General features: G+C 45.1%; 1 protein-coding gene across 5 annotated transcripts in view; it reads left to right on the top strand.

The window, feature by feature from the left end:
- LARS2 (leucyl-tRNA synthetase 2, mitochondrial) overlaps positions 1-19472 on the top strand; it is a 182194-nt gene that overhangs the window by 80779 nt on the left and 81943 nt on the right. For all 5 annotated transcript variants that reach the window (XM_066584753.1, XM_066584757.1, XM_066584754.1 and 2 more), the window contains one exon: positions 13885-14028. In XM_066584753.1, coding sequence (XP_066440850.1) covers positions 13885-14028 — 144 coding nt within the window. The remainder of the gene's footprint in view (positions 1-13884; positions 14029-19472) is intronic.

Raw genomic sequence — 19472 nt, 5'->3', positions numbered from 1 at the left:
TCTAATGCCTAACTAGAGCCAGCTGTAAGCTTTTCCCAATGTTGGACGCTGATATACTGCCCCCCCCCCCCCTCCTTTTTCCTTAGTCTCGTAGGAGTCTATCTTTCCCCGCCGGGCGATTGTTTGCGACGCAAAATTGCTCATGTGAACGAATACATTGGAATGCAATGCCTCGGATGGTCACGATTTTTGGTCGGCGTAAAAAAGCGGCTAAACAGCCGCATAAAAACGCTTGTGTGAATAAAGGCTTATGTTGAGGTACAGCCTCATTATACTGCACGGTAAAGGCTGTCAAATCAAAGCCCATAAGGCAATGGCAGAATTGCTGTTTTTTTTCACTTTGTCTCCCCCCAAAAATGTATAAAAGTTATACAATTTATTACAGTTTATCAAAATGCAGTTCGCCCCGCTAAAAGCAAACCAATAGAAAAAGAATGTTTTGAAATGCGAAAATAAAAGAAAATCCCCCCCAAAATTCCCCTGTTATTAAGTAACAAATTAGGCTCCATCCTTAAGGGGTTAAATGAATGAGCATCAGGGGGGCATGAGGTGGCTAAGCTCATTGCGGTTGTAATGAACGGCTTCCTTCCTTCCCCCAGGAGACATTTCTCACCTTCTTCTGCCCGTCCTTGTGTGTTTCCTCTGTATTGTCACAGCAGCACTTCGGCATTTTCGTTGGGTAGTTTGTCTACGTTCCAAAAAGGAAAATTACTGGCCGGCTGGAACACTTAGATGATTCATAGCAATTGGGATTTTCTAGCTGGTGTTCTGATTGAATGAGCCCAGGAGAACATTTGTTCTTGCTGCTATTATCGTGTTTGGAGGCTGGCTGCACACCAGAGCTTTCTGTTCTTTTTACAGTTAATTAATAAAGTTATTTGTGCCATTTAATACACGTTGTAGTTTGCCTACGTTTCACTATGTATGAACATCCAGCGTTGGCATCATTCTGGAAATCGACACAATTTAAAGGGCTTAATAGATAATAACGATAAACATTAATGTATCAATTAAAGATGCCACTGCTGGCTGTCAGGGAAGGAGCGCAGCGCCATCCGCCTCGCATCTCCCAACACAGTGCCTGATTGTCGCCATGCTACGTATTGGTAGAGATCCCAATGGCTTTACCCCCAGTGATCAATATCTAATGCGTATTGAAGGAAATGACTGTATTTAGCCAAAGTCCTCTGCAATAGGATATCAATTATTTCATTTTTTGTCTATCTTTCCAGCTTTTGGTTTGGAGTATAGTTTTAGTGAAACCAAGTGAAATTACCGATCAAACCAGCTATCTTATTTCCTGTCTCCACCCCTTTGACTGATTATGTACGCCCCATTTAAGATTATGAAGTTGGCCCTAGTCTGTCTGATACAGGGGGAATTAGAGAATTGAGATTGTGAGCCCACTGAAGACGGGGACTGATGTGAATGTGGATAATCTTTTTATAGGGCTGCGGATTAGCTATAAGGCCACCTTCACATCAACGTCGCAGATCCAACACAAAATACCGGAAGAAATAGCGCTACATTGGGGTGCACTCACACGGGCGATAGCCAGTTGCTCCCAATATTCTTGGGCATGACTCGCAGCACACAGACACTTCCCACCTCCTGTCTGTGCGGTCTGCGGCAGACCGCTCATCTGCCTGTTCTATTCCTGTGCGATACTTGCACAAAAATAGAACATGTTGCGATTCTTCCATGAAAAATCGCCATGTCAATACATAAAACTCGCACAGATTTATCGCCCATGCAAATATACCCTCAGGGCTCCTTCACACTGGCGATCGCGATCTTGCCGTGTGAAAATCGTGTCTTTTTTCCCATGATTTTTTAGCGGCAGTGCTTCTCACAAAAACATTGCTGCCGCCTGCAATTTTCTTACGCGATTTTTCCACGCAAAAGTCAATAGGATTTTCTAATGTTAAAAACGCATCGCATGAAAATCACAAGTTCGTGCTTTGCGATGCAAAGGGAAACATGGGAGATTAAAAAAAAATAAAAATAAATCCCAAAACACAGAAAGATGGGACATGCTGCGCTTTATTTTATCACAACATCGTATAAGTAAAAACCGCAAATTTTAAGGAAACCATTGAAAATCATTGGCTTCATAATGCTGCATTTTTACTCACCGTCATGCGAAAATCACGCAATTTTATTGCAAGTGTGAAGGCCCCCTCAGAATAGGGCTACTTGCATAGTTATCGGTGCTAGGATAGCCGGGCCGGTATTTCAAAAACTTTCCAACCTTTTGGCGTTTTGTTGCCCAATGGTGGCAAAAGTATACCAAGAATGGTGTGAACGAGGAAAATCATTCAGCGAAAGGGGATCCTGCCGACATAAACAACTCATTGAAAAGAGGAGGATGTCAAGAATCATCTGACCAACAGGCAGTGCAAAGTCAAGCAGATTGCAGTTGAGTAGAACATTGGTGCTCCAACTTAGGCATCCTGCACACGACAGGGTTGGATCTGGCATGCGGAATCCCACCATGTGCCCGGCCGGTGGCCCGCTTACCTGTCCAGATTCTTCTTTATCTCTACTGCGGAAAGCGCCGGCCGGCGTGCATGCGCAATATAGATAAAGCCATGCCGTGGCGAGGCGATGACGCAGATTTCGCTGCCTTTCCGCAATGATAATTGCGGAAGGTCTGTGGGATAGACTGCTTCCATTGACTTCAATGGAAGCCGTCCAGACAGACACTGCATAGAAATGGAACCTGCTGTGTTTTTTCTGCCGCTAACGGAAATCGTAGTTGATTTCCGCTTGTGTGCAGGAAGCACCAGTTCTCCACAGGAGGCTATGGGCAGTATTTTCTGCAGAATCCAGGGGCAGCCGCCGGCCTCAGATTCCACAAATCAAATCCGCCCGTCTGCAGGAGCCCTAACACATCCAAATGCACAACTCGTCTTTACCTAGCAAGGACGGCCTATAGCAGCAGATGGCCCATTCCTGCGCCATTCCTGTCTGAGAGAAACAGAAAGGTAAGACTCCAGTGTGCAAAAAAGAGCCACAATTGTATCACTGAGCAATTAAGAACATTGCCTGGTCAAAATCTGATGCAAGCAGCATGAATCAATGAACCCTTCCTGTTGGGTGTCAACGGTTGAGGCTGGTGGCAGTGTGGGGAATATTGTAATGCTTCTTTGGCACACCTTGGGTCTTCTGATACTTGTGGATGGACGCCACAATGAAGGCCAAATGAGGCCCAACGCACTAGTAGATGGGTGAGTCTAATAAAGCGGCCATTCCGTGTGTGGATGTGCCTATAGATAGGTAATTCACAGTGTTATCTCCACTATCTAAGACAAGAGGGCTGAGCATGTGTGGCACACACATCCGCTGATACTAACGTGCATGCTTCGGCTGTGGTGACACCAATTACTGACGACCCCCGGGGCGTACATGATTAGTGATGTCTCTCCAAGGAGGTAGCACCTGGTTTCGAGTCGTGGAAATCTCCCTTCCAATCACTGACTTTAATGCGTACGTTGGCCAAATGTGCATGTTGATGTGCAAGGGCAATGTCAGATACCTCTTGCAGCACCTTTCTGGAATCAAGTAAATGAACCTACTAAAAAGGTTAATGCAGCTCAAAAACGATGGGATCTACTGACAGCCGTCGTGTCTGCGAGCCGCTTTGGATTAAGGTTGTTTTGCAGCATCTGACAAAGAAATAGGTACGGCTTGGCTGAGACAGACTGCCAGATTCTGTTGAGCTGTCATGTATCTGGGAGCCGAGAACAATGCAGGTCATGCCTCGCCTCTGGCGGTATCACATGGTGTCCCCGGTGGCAGAACTCAAGTGCTGCTAGGGTGACGATTTATTTTAAATTGGGCTATAAATATAAAGTATTCCGTTTCAGCCACCGCCTCATACATACAACTAGTACTCGGGAAAGTGTCTGTATTACCTGCACATGCCGCTTTATTCGTGGATTGCTCACATAAACGGGGAGACTTAAGTGATAAAAAAAGTTTCCTAATATGCAATGATATTTAGCCCTCCAGCAGTCACCTTATAATTGGAAAAGTATTCCCAAAAATGTCACTTTTTTATTTGTAGGTTTAGAATGTATGTCTCGTGTCAATGTATTTTAGGCAGAACTCAGTCCTATTAAGTGTATTTTTAACCCTTTAGACCGAAGTCAGACGCAATTTTTTTTGTGTACGTGCAAAAAAAATTGCATCTATTAGAACCATTGGTTCCCTATGGTGTGATCAAATGTCCATTTTTTAATAGGCGCAACATATTTGCACCTGCAAAAGATAGGACATGTGTGCATCGGTAAGGTCCATGCTGCATGTAACATAGTGTAATGTTACAGGGAGTCCCCTTTATCAGTGAACACTGTGACAGCACTGTCACAGTGTTCAGGGATGAGGGGACTCCCCACGGGGATGAAAGAATCCCCTGCCACCGCTGTGGCAGAAGATCGTGATTTTCTCCTATTACTTTCAATGGGGCCGGCGATACTGCTTCTCCATTGAAAGCAATGGGATGGAGGCAACCCCCGTGGTGATTTTTGGGGAAGGGCTTGAAATATAAGCTCTTCCCTTAAAATAACCCCTAGCTGCTGGAAAAAAAAATATATATACATCACCTCTCCGCCGCTGTCCAGCTCCAGGTCGTCTTCTCCCTGGCTCTGTGGCACTCTTCTGAAGCACTTTCTCCTGGCCGGGAATTTAAAAATCCCCGCCTACTGAAAGCGCTGGGTCTGATTGGCTGAGCGCTGTGACCAATCACAGGCAGTGCTCAGCCATTCATTGAATTCAATGAATCAAATCACTGTGGAGGTTGCCTGCAATCCCATTGCTTTCAATAGGGTGGTAGCAGTGCCGGCCCAATTGAAAGCAATGGGAGAACATCGCAATCCTCTGCCACAGCCGTGACAGGGGATTCTTTCACCCCCGCGGGGAGTCCCTATCATCACCGAACATTGTGACAGTGCTGTCACAGTGTTCAGTGTTGAGGGGACCTTTGTGGGGCAGCCGCGCTTCTACTAGCACAGCTGCTCTAATAACATGGAGCTTTGGTTATGCACATTTTGCACATCCGTGCAGCGCATTTTTTTTTTTGCGCACAAAGGTGTACAAAAAATGCTTGTCTGACTGAGGCCTTAGGGACATAACTCATTCTAGCCTAAGGTGCCAGTAAATAATTTCCCCTTTTGTAGTTCAGGGGGCAATAACTTTTTTTTCTCACAGCATCTGTATGACGCCTTGTTTACTGTGGGCCGACTTATAGGTTTTATAGGAACACATTTTCTTTTTTTTCTGCTGGGGACAATAGAAAAAACAAGTTATTTCATCTGTGATTTCTTTTTATGGCGTTATAGTGGGGTGTAAGTATTATGTTGCCTTTATTCTATGGGTCATTATGATTATTACAACATCAAATTTATAGACCTTTTATGTTTTACTACTTTTGCGCAATATAAACACGTTTTTTTGGTACAAAAATCCTTTTTGCGCTGCATGCCAGGACCAGAGCGTGCTTATTTATCAGTCGACAGAGCTGTATCAGGTTTGTTTTTTGTGGAACAACATGTAGTTGTTATTGGTACCATTTGAGGTATTTTGGGGATGTTCCCTTATTTATTTTTTTATTCCTGTTTAAGGGTGCGTTCACACGAGCGTGTTTTTGTGCGTACTTAGGTGCGTACATACGTGCGCACCTAGGTACGAGCAAAAACACGCTTGAAGACAGCTGCGTGCTTGTTGTTAATGGAGCCGCGGCTGCTGCCGGCGGCTCCATTGAAAACAATGCTCTGACGGCTCTCCATTCTTTTTCAGGGTAGGGCTTTACATATAAGCTCTTCCCTGAAAAAGAAACATTTTAGTGCAAAAAAAAACAGAAAAAAAAAACTTACCTCTCCGCCGCTGCCATGACCCCCGTGGGCATGAAGAACATGCCCTGAGCCCCGGCAGCTGTCAATGGCTTTTCAGGGAAGGGCTTATGAAGTCGTTCATAAGCTCTTCAAAATCCCCGGCTGCTGATAGTTCGGAACTACAGAGCCGGAGACAGCAGCAGCAGCTGCGGCTGAGCCCCAGCAGGTGAGTATTATTTTTTTTTCTTTTTTTTACACTATTTTAACAGGCTTTTCAGGGAAGGGCTTATGAAGTCCTTCCCTAAAAAGCCACTGACAGCTGCTGGGGCTCAGCGGGGACTTCTGCCGCTGTCCCCGGCTTTGTAGCGCTGCTGAGCTATCAGCAGTCGGGGATTTAAAATCCCAGCCTGCTGGTAGCTCTGATTATGATTGGCTGAAGCGCCAGAAGTCGCGGCTGAGCCCCGGCAGCTGAAGGGAGATGAGTGTGTTTTTCTTTACACAACTTTTCTTGGATTTTCAGGGAAGGGCTTATGTTTAACCCTTTCCAATCTACTGTCTGATGACATTCTGATTGAAGGCTGTACAGCTCCGATGTTAGAAGACGTCCGGCAGGGTATTCTTACTGTATATTACTGGCTGCTCTGTTGTCAGGAGCCTCTCCGGCAAGTCCTATACCGCAGTACTGGCTCTAGGCAGCAGATGGTGCTATTGTATAATGGCAGAAAGAGAAAGCCTCCTAGGAAACCCTGAATCCAAAATTGAATTGCAAAGGGTTAAAGCCCTTCCCTAAAATCCAATGACAGGGTGCCGGCAACAGGATTCATGTGTGACAGCTGCGGTTGAGAATTGAAGAATTCCTCTGCTGCATCTGCCACAGATGTGGCAGATGTAGCGGCAGGGAATTATTTTAACTATCGGGGGTGAAGCAAACATCTGCCGCATGCATGTTTCTTTTTCACGGAAGAGCTTATATGTAAAGCCCTTCCCTGAAAAAGAATGCAGGGAGCCGGCAGAGCATTGTTTTCAATGGAGCCGCCGGCATTAGCCGCGGCTCCATTGAAAACAATGTGTGCATTTCCTATGGTGCCCGCATGTCCTATCTTTGCAGTCATGCACCTGTAAAACACGGACATGTGAGCACACCATAGGGAATGCATTGTTGTAAATACAAGCGTGCTTTTGTGCGTGCGTATGCACACACAAAAACACGCTCGTGTGAACGCACCCTAAGGGACGCAACAGAATCAGAAAAAGGCTATTTGGAATTTTTTTTCATTTCATTTTTTTTTTTAATGGAATTTTCCGTGCTGGATGAGGGATGTAATATTTTATAGCAAGTGATGTTATGGGTGTAGTGATACCAATTATGTATAGGTTTTTTTTTTCATTTTGTCAATATTTAAAGCCTGGTGGGGGCGTTACAATTTTTTTCCTGTAAGAACATTTAGATTCAAATGGCATTGTTTGGCATTTTTCAATTCAAACGTTCCCTAGCAAAAACCTAATTGGTTAAGGGGGCTGCCTGGCCTGACGGCATTCTGCTGGTGTTGGAGGAATACAGTAAATCAGAGTTGCCCATATTACAACCATAAGCATATACTCTGCTGCATAATAGGCAGTAAGGAGGCCAGCACGCAGAAGCCTCAGTAAAAGAAATTGCTTATATTTTATTAATAGAATTATATAAAAATATGACACTACAGAAGAGACGAAATAAGAAGAAATAATGTATCAAAAAAAGAAGGCCTTGTAAGCAGAGACCAGATCTCCGGTGCTGTCACAGTCATGTCTACAATGACGACAGTGATACAACAAGCAGATTAAGGGTTTATTCCGACGTGCGTATATCGGCCGGGTTTTCACACCCAGCTGCTATACGCTGTCTTTCTCTGCAGGGGGAGGAACTTAGCTCCACCCCTATCCCACGCCCTCCCATTGGAAACAGTGGCGAGGGCCGGAGAGGGGGCGGGAGCTCAGTGCACTGCTCCCGGCCGAGCCCGCCTCCTCCCCTTGCAGAGAGAGACAGCGTATATCAGCCGGACGTGAAAACCTGGCCGATATACGCACCTCGGAATAAGCCCTAAATATTACATATTGACATGTACACGACAATAATAGGAAGATGAACATTACAGTGGTGCCAACCTTATAACCTGCTCCCCAACGCGCATTCCGCTCAAGCCTCCTCGGGGGGTACCTCAGGTGCCTGCGTCAGGGTGCAGGTTATCAGGTTAGCACCATTGTTATGTTCATGTTCCTATTACTGTCCTGTGTGTGAATATGTACAGGAGGTACTGTTGTATCTTGTCTCCAGCACAAGTATGGGTGGAGACCTAGTGATGGGCTACATACGCCCACTCTACGCCCAGAAGTTACTGATTGGCTGGCTGGAGGAAGATCCTAGCAGCGTCGGGAATGGGTTTTGGCTAGGATGGAGGGTTATGGTTAGTTTCAGTGTTAGGCTTACATTATTCGCTGTTTACACCTAATAATGTAAGCCTAACACTTAAACTAACCCTAATCCTCCATCGAAAGCAACCCGTCCCCGGCAGCCTACCCGTTATCTCGGGCGACAGCTCTTGTCCCACCTGCTGCAACGACGGCAGGGGTAACTGCAGCACACATGCCAGTCCAGCGGGGAGGGAACTGGGGACCCCAGTGACAGCGCTCCCAGCTGCAGCAGGCACACTTGGAATGGGAGCCCAGATTGGCAGTGCGCCGTGGAGAGGAGTGTGGAGCACATTTACACCGGTCCCCGCCAGCAGCGGGCAAGCGGGGGGATGGGAGTGGAGGTGGCAGTCCGCCGAGGAGAGCAGCGTGGAGCTGAGTGACAGAGGTCCCGACTTCAGCAACTCAGCTTCAGTGTTCCCTGCTGTCGCCAGAACACCTCGGCTCTCAGCGTCCTCTTTGCCACAGTACTACCCAATTCGAAGCTAGGGGGCCTGACAGGGGCGTTCCCGCCTGCTAGGTGCTGTCACACCCTTAGCTACCGGTGTCGACAAGGTACAACAGTACCTGTACAGGACAGTAATAATCGCCATGGGTTCTGTTTCTGGAACCCCCGGCAAGCAGCTGAATTCCCTGAGGGAAGCCACCGCCAGCCAGGCATTTACTCTCTTGCCCCCCTCTGTAGAGAAAATGTAGCATTACAGAACGGCCATTCAGATGCACTCATCAATATGCCCTTCTAGTTGAAAAAATACTAAAGTCCACCTTGTTGTCACAGTGTTGAGCTTAAGATTTATGCAGGAAATGTCCCGGATCCCAATATGGTAATCAGAATAAACCTCACGTCCAGTAATGTTCTACGGATAACTTCCAGCGAAACGGCCATCAAGAGATTCTGTGGTAGAAAGTTCCATAATCTCACTATCTTTAGAGTTGGGAAGAAGACCTTCTTTTCCAGTGAATGCCCCCTTGTCGTGGTTACAGGTATAAAGAGATCATTAGGTCAGATCCTTGTGTTGTCCATTGATATACATATATACAGCATACTAGGTATTTGTATCTTTATATATAAAAATCAATTTCTGTTGTCTGTTCTTGATGCACGGAATAACAACCAGACCAATCTGCACCAAATTAGCCACAATGGGTAGACCAGGCGCTTCAGAAGCTTTTAGTCCAGGTTTCAGCTTTGGGACCTACCATTCGCAACATATGCCCAAAAAATCAGAATATGGCCAAACAACTGGACCAAGCTGCACCCACTGAATCAATCTGTACCAAATGAGACACATACGTATATCAGGCGCTTCGCAAGGTTTTAGACTGGGTTTCAGTACTCTTAAGTCATACCATTTGCAACATATTTGCAAAAAATCAGCGGATGGCCAAATCTCTAGACCAATCTGTACCCTCCGGACCAATCTGCACTAAGTTAGCCACTTGGGTAAATCAGGCACTTCAGAAGGTATTAGTACAGGTTTCATCTTTCTAGGACCTACGGTTTGTAACATATGCCCAAAGAAATCAGAATACGGCCAATCGACTGGACCAATCTGTGCCAAATTTGCCACATAGATAAATCAGGCAGTTTGAAAGGTTTCAGCATTCTATTACTTAGTGTTTGTGACATATGCGCTAAAAATCAGAGTATAGCCAAACGACTGGACTAACCAGTCGTTTGCCACATATATAATTCAGGAGCTTCAGGAGGTTTTAGATCAGGTTTCGGCTTTCTAGGACCTACCGTTCCCAACATATTTGCAAAAGGATGTAGTCCAAACACAAAGGTGAGCTGAATCCCAGTCTAAAACCTTCAGAAGCCCCTGATTTACCCGTGTGGCTGACTTGGTGCTATAAAGATGTTGGCTTCATATCCGCAGGAAATGAAGTTTTTAACCACAAATGACAATTGGGTAGTAGCACAAAATAGACCCGTAGGGGTGAGCGGGGAAGATGGGGGCTACTAGCAGTAATATTAACAAATCCACCATCATACTGTCTGCCCTGTTTAACATATTCCCCCTATATGTGGGTGTAAACTGCCCTTAAGGGTGTATTAACAAGGGTAATTTTTCACAATTTTGGTGCGTTGCGAGATGACCGTAAATCACACATCAGAAGAACCCAATATGTTAATAATAATTTATATGGACTATATGGATAGAAAAATCAGATCTGTACAGAAGAAACGGCCTCCGTTTTGTTCCTTTTGTCGCTCAGACCCCACACCCTCAGATAGCAAGAAATCCTCACAGGAGCTCCATTACAAACCCTCTTTCAAGCCACAGCCTTCTTTCCATTCCCAACCCTCAATCCTGAGACTGATGGCCTCCTCCTTTAAGGTAATTCCATTCAGCCAATTTCATGCACAGCCTCTCCAGCGGGGCATTTTCTTGCGGTGTGACAAATCATCAAACTCTCAATCGCAAGATCCAACTACCTCCACAGCTTCAACGCGATCTTCTCTGATGGCTTGCCTCTGTCCCTCCGCTATACACCAGAGGTAATCCACTGGAGTTGGTTCAAGCATTGAGGATTTACCTCTCCAAAGCGTCTTCTTTCAGGGGCTCGGATGCTTCTTTTGTAATTCCAGATGGCCCGAGATTGTGGCCTAGTGGCCTCCAAATCTGCTATTTTGTCTTGGATTAGATCTGTAGTAGTGGAGACCTATCACGCTAAATGTAAGAAGCCTCTCTTCCATGTTACTGCATACTGTACTTGGGCGGTAGGTGCCTTTTGGGTGGTACCCAGTGGCGCCTCTGCTCTTCAAGTGTGTAAGATCACTACATGGCCTTCTGTAAAATCTATTGGGTGCACACTTTATCATCTGCTGAAGCGTCTCTCGATCGAAGAGTTTTGAAGACAGCTGTAAAACGACTGCATTCATTTCAATCTGCTTTTCCCACCCTTCAGGGACTGCTCTAAATGTCCCATGGTCCTAGGCTGGGACCCGAATGCAACGGATGAGAGGAAAAAAGATCAGAAAGAGTCACATGAAAAAAACACTATATACAATCGGCACGGGATTCAGTTGTTAAGTTTAGCCAAAAGTTGTGCACAATATTATTTGTGTGGTGATTTGTAGAAAAGTAAACCTGTGTTTTCAGGCTTGTTTTCATGGCTTCCTTAACTGGCTTTAGCAGCAGCTGCCTGGCATTTGCTGATAAAGTTAACTGTTCACCGAAGACTCTGTTCTACCATTTAATATGCAGTTGTAAAATTCACACCATATTAGGCAATTATAAGACAGCAAATATATAAGGCACATTATAACATGGAAGCACTCTCTTAGCACACAGGAGGGTTTAGACATTTCCTCCGTTTTTATAGGCTGCTGCTGATTGGCTGACGGAATATGTGGAAAATATGAGTCCGTGGGCTTCCCTGCTGTATAATAAGAATGCTTCTCCTTGAAAGGTTGCAGTTCTATTAATAACAATGTATTTGGAAATGTTTTTGTATATTGCTCTAATACATTAGTATAGGTTCTCTACATTTGAAGAGGATGCATAATAAAAGCATCCCTCTAGGCGCCCCCCTTTAGTTCTTTATCTCCTCGGTATATGTGCAGCAATTCTTGATTATAATCTTTTCCTCACTGATGGGTTAATAATTTCACTGCCCTAGTTTAGGATAGACCTGTGATTATAGCAGCCAATCAGAGGAGACAGAGCTGTAGGAAAGGGACACAGCAGCAGCCTGAGCCAATGAGAAGACAGGGGTGTGTCTCAGATTCCCTGTAGGCACTGTAAATTAGCTGTAGTCACAGATCAATGGGAACTCTCACACAAATATTTATGTTTATTAGTTACTAGAAAAGCAATTTGAATGCAGACTAATAGAGATGAGCGAACCTACTCGGCCACGCCCCTTTTTCGCCAGAGCGCCGCGATTTTCGAGTAATTCCATACTCGGGCGAAAAGATTCGGTGGGCGCCATGGGTGAGTGGGGGGTTGCAGCGGGGAGTGGGGGGGGAGAGGGAGAGAGAGAGGGCTCCCCCCTGTTCCCCGCTGCTACCCCCCGCTCTGCCACGCCGCCCCCCCGGCGCCCCCCCGAATCTTTTCACCCGAGTACGGAAGTACTCGAAAATAGCGGTGCTCGATCGAGTAATTATTCGAAACGAGTATATTCGCTCATCTCTACAAACTAACTTTTGTCTGTTAGTGGGTTAATGCAAAAGTGATGAATATTGATGCAAATTATAGAAGTATTTGGGAACATTCAAAAAAAGTTTGATACCGTGTTAGCCAGTAGAGCAAAATGGGATTTTTCCTAGCAAGAGAAACCAAGTAATCTTGTAGATATGATACCTTTTAATGGCCAACAAAATTACATGGTGTAATAGCGAGCTTGCAAACCTACTTAGGGTTTTTCCTCCGGATTATGGAATAGACCAGAAGAGGCATCTATATATATATGGACAGGCACAGACATGGTGTGATTAATTTGCACTTAAAACAATACCAGAACAGAATGAGTAGAGGAGTAAATACTTAAATAGTCCACTGATAGGAATGTGACAGTTTTATGGTCTACGTATTGGTGTTAGGGGGTCACCAGGCCAACGTGATAGAGGTTTCTCATATTCTCCACTGACGCAAGAAGCCCCCACCGAGGTTCATTCCGGTCCTGACAGTGTCAAAGGTTATTATAATTTTGTACTCCCAACTTCTTCTGTGACTTTGGGATTTGTGTTGTTATAAAGCAGTGAACTAATTAAGTATTTACTCCTATGCTCATTGTGCTCTGGTATTGTTTTAAGTGCAAACTAATCACACCATGTCAGTGCCTTGTCATATGTATGTGTGTGTATGTATATATATATATGACTCTACTGATCATTTCCATAATCCTGAGAAAGAACCCTGAGAGGTTGGAAAGCTCGCTGTAACAATATGTATTTTTGTTAACCATTAAAAGGTCTCATATCTACAAGATTACTTGGTTTTTCTTACTGAGAACAATTACATTTAAGGCACAATCACATAGGGGTATGCAATTTCAATGTGTGAAATCTTACAGTTTCACTGTGTGTGCATTTTTGGTGCTGATACATCTCTTTTACATGCATCTTCCATCCCTATTCACTGCATTTTTCATGCATGCATGCATGCAAAAAAAAAAACGTAAGACGACCCAATTGATGTCATAATTTTTTTACCCACTGTCTCCTGCCAACGTGGGTAAAAGTGCAGTAAATACCATGCAACTGTGTATTTCCTGCTTTTATTCAAAGTCCTATAGGTTTTAATGGACGATTTTGGTCTGTAATATGGGCCAATATAGGATATGCTGCAATTTTCTTAATGCTTGTAAAATGCCCCAATACAAATCAATGGGGCTTCTGCTATTCATATTACGTCCATACAAAATGACGTAATACGGACAGGGAATACACCTGTGTAAATGTGCACTTACCCATAGCAACCCATTGGAGCACAGGTATGGTTGTTGTCTCCTGCTCTCAAAAATATATAGCAGGATTTCTGATGGTTGCTATGACAAATATCCTTCTTTGTACTAGTTACTTTCAGCGTGCTACTAGAACCTTGGGGGTTCCTATGATGATAAACCATGTTCGCATATCTTCTTTTTATTGCAGTCCTTGGTTAATTGGGATCCTGTAGATCAAACCGTACTCGCTGATGAGCAAGTGGATGAAAATGGATGTTCATGGCGCTCGGGAGCAAAAGTGGAGCAAAAATATTTAAAGCAGTGGTTCCTTAAAACAACCGTGTATGCAAAGGTAAGGTGCGAGAAAATGCTTACACATCCGTTATCAGGGTCTGAAGTACTGGGCATGATCCATCTAATCATCTGCTAGAATTGTGGGTTTGGTGATTTATAGCCATTTCAGTTTAACTTGAAATTACAAACTTATAAAATAACACAATATTAGCAAAACCAAAATGGTTGTTACCATCAGGATTATATATACAGGGGGATTCAAAAAGAATGGTGCAAAAGTAAATTAACATGCAACAGACAGAATGACATGAAAAGTTTTCAGTGCACCCTACTCACATACGTTTGATGCGGGTGCCGTTGGTGGCACATCAGATGTCAGGTTAGTAGTCCATTCTAGCTCAGACGTGTCCCAACATATCCTCTGTTAAGGTCCTTTTACACGTAAAGATAATCTTTCCAAAGGCAGAAAGATTGAAAGCTTTAGCAATGTATTTGCATAAAGTGTTAATGGCTTTACTGGCCAATAACACTTTATGATCTTCATTTGCATGCAAAAGGACCTCCAGGAGTTGTTTCCTGAGCCCAGCATGTGTTTAAACACACTCCCAGCTGTGCAAACAGCTGCTGCAACATTGCATTGTTCTCCTGGCTGCTCACAGATTCCATTGTTCTCCTTGTGGCTGCTCACAGATTCCATTGTTCTCTTCAAGACTGGTGTAAACATTCTGCAGGAAGAACATCCTGCAGTCTTTTAAAATACATTCACATGGCATATATTTGCTCAGTGTTTCAGTGGCTGAACGATGGATTTTATGTGGAGCTAAAATCCATCATTCAAACGAAAAGTGCACGATGCCCTCGTTTACGTGTAACGATTATTGCTTATTTTCGGCAGTTTAGGCAAATTTTGACCAATAATTGTTGAGTGTAAAAGGGCCTTTATCAATGATGCTACAGTGGAGATGTGCTGTTTTAGGTTATCTCTAGAGATGAGCGAGCACCCAAATGCTCGGGTCCGCGTTATTCCAGTCGAGCTTTTCGTAAAATTCGAGAGCGCTATTTGAATAACGAACCCCATTGACTACAATGGGAGACTCTCTCCCCCCCTCTCCCCCCCTTCTCCCCCTCCCTCTTCCCCTCCCTCTTCCCCCCCTCTCCCTCCCTCTCTCCCCCCTCTCTCTCTCCCCCCTCTCTCTCCCCCCCTCTCTCCCCCCCCCTCTCTCCCCCCCCTCTCTCTCCCCCCCTCTCTCTCCCCCTCTCTCCCTGCCTACCAAAAAAAATTGCCATTGACTCGTTGCGGCGGGGAGGGGCCAAAAACAGGGGCGGGGTCAAACACGGCTTGATGCTCGTTCGAGTAACGAGCACCATCAAGTATGCTAATAGTCGAACGAGCATCAAGCTAGGCAGAGTATGTACGCTTAACTCTAGTTATCTCGTGTCATCAATGGCACCCAAATCGAACATCTGGAAGGTGCATGAAGAACTTGAAGATCATTCTGGCTGTTGGACGTCAGTTAATGTATGAAGAAATCCGCTTTACCTTTGCAGCATTCTTTTGATCACCCTGTATGGTCAAATATTGAAGGACCTATGATGGCATCACTGTCATGTGATCAGAGGCGGAGCTCAGAGCTCTGGTGATTCAGCTTCTGGTTGAGGTGAAATTATGGCTAGGATGAAGGACCCATGATAACATCACTGTCATGTGATCAGGGGTGGAGCATGTAACTCACTTACGGACAAATGGTCGTTAGTACTTTGATTAGGGTTATCATTTTTTTACAACCTCACATTCCTGTATTCTAATGTGATGCACTTTTTCCTAAAAACAAAGAGTGTAATTGTTATTTCAATATTTTTTCACCCCAAAAACAATATACATATATATCCAATGATAATTCTGGGGTGACATTTACCGTAAATATTGGAATACTAATGAAATTCTTTGTTTTTAGGCAAAAGTACATCAAATTAGGATACAGGAATATGATGTTGGAAAAACGTTATGACCCTTATATCTAAATATATATAATATGTGTGTGTGCAATATTCATATGGTGTAATATACATATTAACTCACACGATTTTTATGTGTTTCTGTTGAGTAATTCCAAGGAATCCACATAGTGACTTCCCACCCAAAATAAATAAGTGCTGGGGAGCGGGCGGGCGGCAGGGAAATTGGATTGGAAAGGGTTAAATGCTGCAGCGTTTCAGAATAAACACACTTGGAAGTTTGGCTGTTGGAAGTGGAGCTCTTGAGTCAAAGAGGTGTCTGTGCTTGCCTCTCCCTGCTTGTGTATAGGAATAAGGCTTACCTGCTGGCACGGTGCGGATCTGTCCGGGGGTCATGCTGCCCACGGACAATACTTTTTGTCCTTTTGTTTGGACTAATAGAGGTAACCTTGTCCTCTACAATATGCTGTCATTAAACAGGGCTGCCTGGAACAAATAACAAGCAGTTACATGGCTGAAATAAGGCGGCTTTCACATCACGATTTTTATCCAGCACTGGTTGCACCTTCGGTTTCCGTCTTTTATGCCGTGAATGTCATAGAGACAGAAACCGGAATGGAACCACAATGTTCAGTGTGTGAAACGGAGACGACTTTGGGCTTTGTCTCAGGATATTTCTGTCCCTGCCGGTCTTCTTAGTCAGATAGAAAGGTGCAGAGGGCGGCACTTCTCTACAGTTCCATCCAGGTTTCCATCTCCATCCTGTTCTCTGCATTAAAGACGGAACCGGTGGTGGATTCAAAAATGCTACATGAAAGTAATTGTAAGTGAAGGGTTATTGTTTTTTGCGTGGTCCCACACCTGCCCTGGGGATTCCACTTTCCTGCATCATTCGGTGATCAGGAAAGGGGAATTCCTACAGCTGAATGGTTCCGTCTCAGTATGGAGCCGAACAGCAGCGGGCGGACCCCTTAACTATAATGGGGTCTGCCCAGCTGGCTAGGTTGTGGACAGAAGAAAAAGTACAGCATGCAACACTTTTACTTGCGGCATTTTCAGCCACATCAGTGATGGAACCTCAGGCCGGAGGCCTCGATGCAGATGTGGAACCGGCCCTACGCTTGTTAGCGTCTGTTTTCTTCGACCCTATCAGGATTGGGACCACCTGATATGAATTTCTGCTCAGTAGCCCCCCCCCCCCCCGCAGAAGTTATCTTTAAAAGTGACTATTACATATCACGGTAACACATAAAGGGCTGTATAGTCCCATATATGACATATGTTATTCTATCCAACCATTCTTTATATTGGAGCTCCCAGCCATGTAGTTCCCATTGTCTATGAGGATTCCAGCCTTGTCTAGGTAATGACCAGGAGGCAGCTGGTTAATATTTTGTGTCCTTTCTGCGCTCCAGAGAAGAACTAATTAGCAGCAGAATTTTGACACTTATTCTTACTAATACACACACATGCACGAAAAATAGAGCCGGCGAAGTAACTTGTAGCATTGTCATTCAAATCAGCAGCTTTGCATGTTTTAGAGTCTTGGGCAGACATAAGCGGTTGCCATGGTGACTGTTCTCCACATGTTGGTCTTTGATGCTAAATATCTATGTTTTGAGGAGCTTTGTGACTGTCAGCAATTGTGTTACCCTGCAGAATACCGGGAAATGTCTCCCAGGAGCCGCGAGAGCTGCTTAACACAGTCCTTGCCAGATGCGCTGCATGTAAAGAAATCATACTGGGTGTCTGTTTATTTATTATATAGTGTGTTAATATATACACTAATTGTAAAAAAAATTGCACCCCTAGAGGTTGTTGTCGTTTTAGTGCAAAACTCGTCCTGCAGTTCTGTCTCAGGCAGATCTGTAAATGATGAGAGTTGTGGTGATTAGATGAACAGTCTTGTCACCTAAGGCCCTAAAAGTGCTTCCCCCCTTGGCCTATAAGAGGCTCTCGGAGGCTCCTTGTGTGCAGTGACCTTTTCTTCCGCTTGTGTAGAGCTTGTTGACCACTAGACGCCTCTACGACGCAGAGAAGAGATTTCCCCCCCCTTTACCAGAGTCTGAGAGGGGCGCATTATGGGGATGTTATAAGCTGGATGGTCGTATCGATGAATTGTCCTCCACCGGCTGTTCTGACCAGAATGTTAGGAGGTGTTGGGACCAGTGGATGTGTGAGGGCACACAAGGTGACCGGGCCCAGGACAGCCCCTACAGACCACCAGTAGAGAGGAGCGTCTGACCAGACTGTTAGGAGGTGTTGGGACAAGTGGATAAGTGAGGGCACATGGGGTGACCGGGCTCAGGATCCCCTACAGACCACCAGTAGAGAGGAGCGTCTGACCAGACTGTTAGGAGGTGTTGGGACAAGTGGATAAGTGAGGGCACATGGGGTGACCGGGCTCAGGATCCCCTACAGACCACCAGTAGAGAGGAGCGCCTGACCAGACTGTTAGGGGGTGTTGGGACTAGGGGATGTGGGCACACAAGGTGAACGGGCTCAGGCCCCCCTGACAGACCACCATTGGAGAGGAGCGTCTGACCAGACTGTTAGGAGGTGTTAGGACCAGGGGATGGGGGCACACAAGTGACTGGACTCAGGACGCCCCAACAGACCCCCATTAGAGATCAGCGTCTGACCAGACTGTTGGGAGGTGTTGGGACCAGTGGATACGTGAGGGCACACAAGGCAACTGGGCTCAGGACACCCTACAGACCACCAGTAGAGAGGAGCATCTGACCAAACTGTTAGGAGGTGTTGGGACGAGTGGATGTGTGAGGGCAAACAAGGTGGCCTGGCTCAGGATGCCCCCTACAGACCACCAGTAGAGAGGAGCATCTGAACAGACTGTTAGGAGGTGTTGGGACCAGTGGATACGTGAGGGCACACAAGGTGACTGGGCTCAGGACGGTCTTGATGGATCACCAGTAGAGAGATGGTCTGATTGTCTGACAAGCACCAGCAGCTCCAACAGTTTCGTTGTCCCCCATCCAGAGACTGGTGATGCTTATTGTGACTGTTAATCATTTAAAGACAGTGGCATTTAAATTCCTCAATTGCACCCCGCGCAATGCAATCGCGGGTTGCCATTCAGTTACCATGGCAGTCTTGAGGCTTTTGAAGGCCTTCAGGGCTGGTATTACCAATTGCCTACCAAGCTATGCCTGAGGGGTGGCTTGATAGACTGCCTGTCAGATTATGGTATAACGTAATACTATGGTATTACATTATACTGCATGAGTGATTAAACAGTCTCAAATTGAAGTCCTATTTGGAGACTGAAAAAAACAAAAAACATTTATTAATTATTAGAAAAAATAAAAGGAATTAAAAAAAATCTTTTCCCATATTTATAATACAAAAAAAATCAAAACAAAAAAAGATCTAGCTAAGTAAGGGGTAATGCCGCGCATTGTCCCGCAGCTATTAAGTTCTATAATGTTCACGCATTTCGCAGCGTGAAAGAAAACGTTGCATGCTCTATTTGCCACGGGAATACGTGCAGCTGGCTTCCGTTGTAGTTAATGGAGGCCAGCCGACACG

Source organism: Eleutherodactylus coqui, chromosome 12 (assembly GCF_035609145.1).
Source record: "Eleutherodactylus coqui strain aEleCoq1 chromosome 12, aEleCoq1.hap1, whole genome shotgun sequence".
Taxonomy (NCBI): domain Eukaryota; kingdom Metazoa; phylum Chordata; class Amphibia; order Anura; family Eleutherodactylidae; genus Eleutherodactylus; species Eleutherodactylus coqui.
This window is presented reverse-complemented; position numbering and strand designations above follow the sequence as displayed.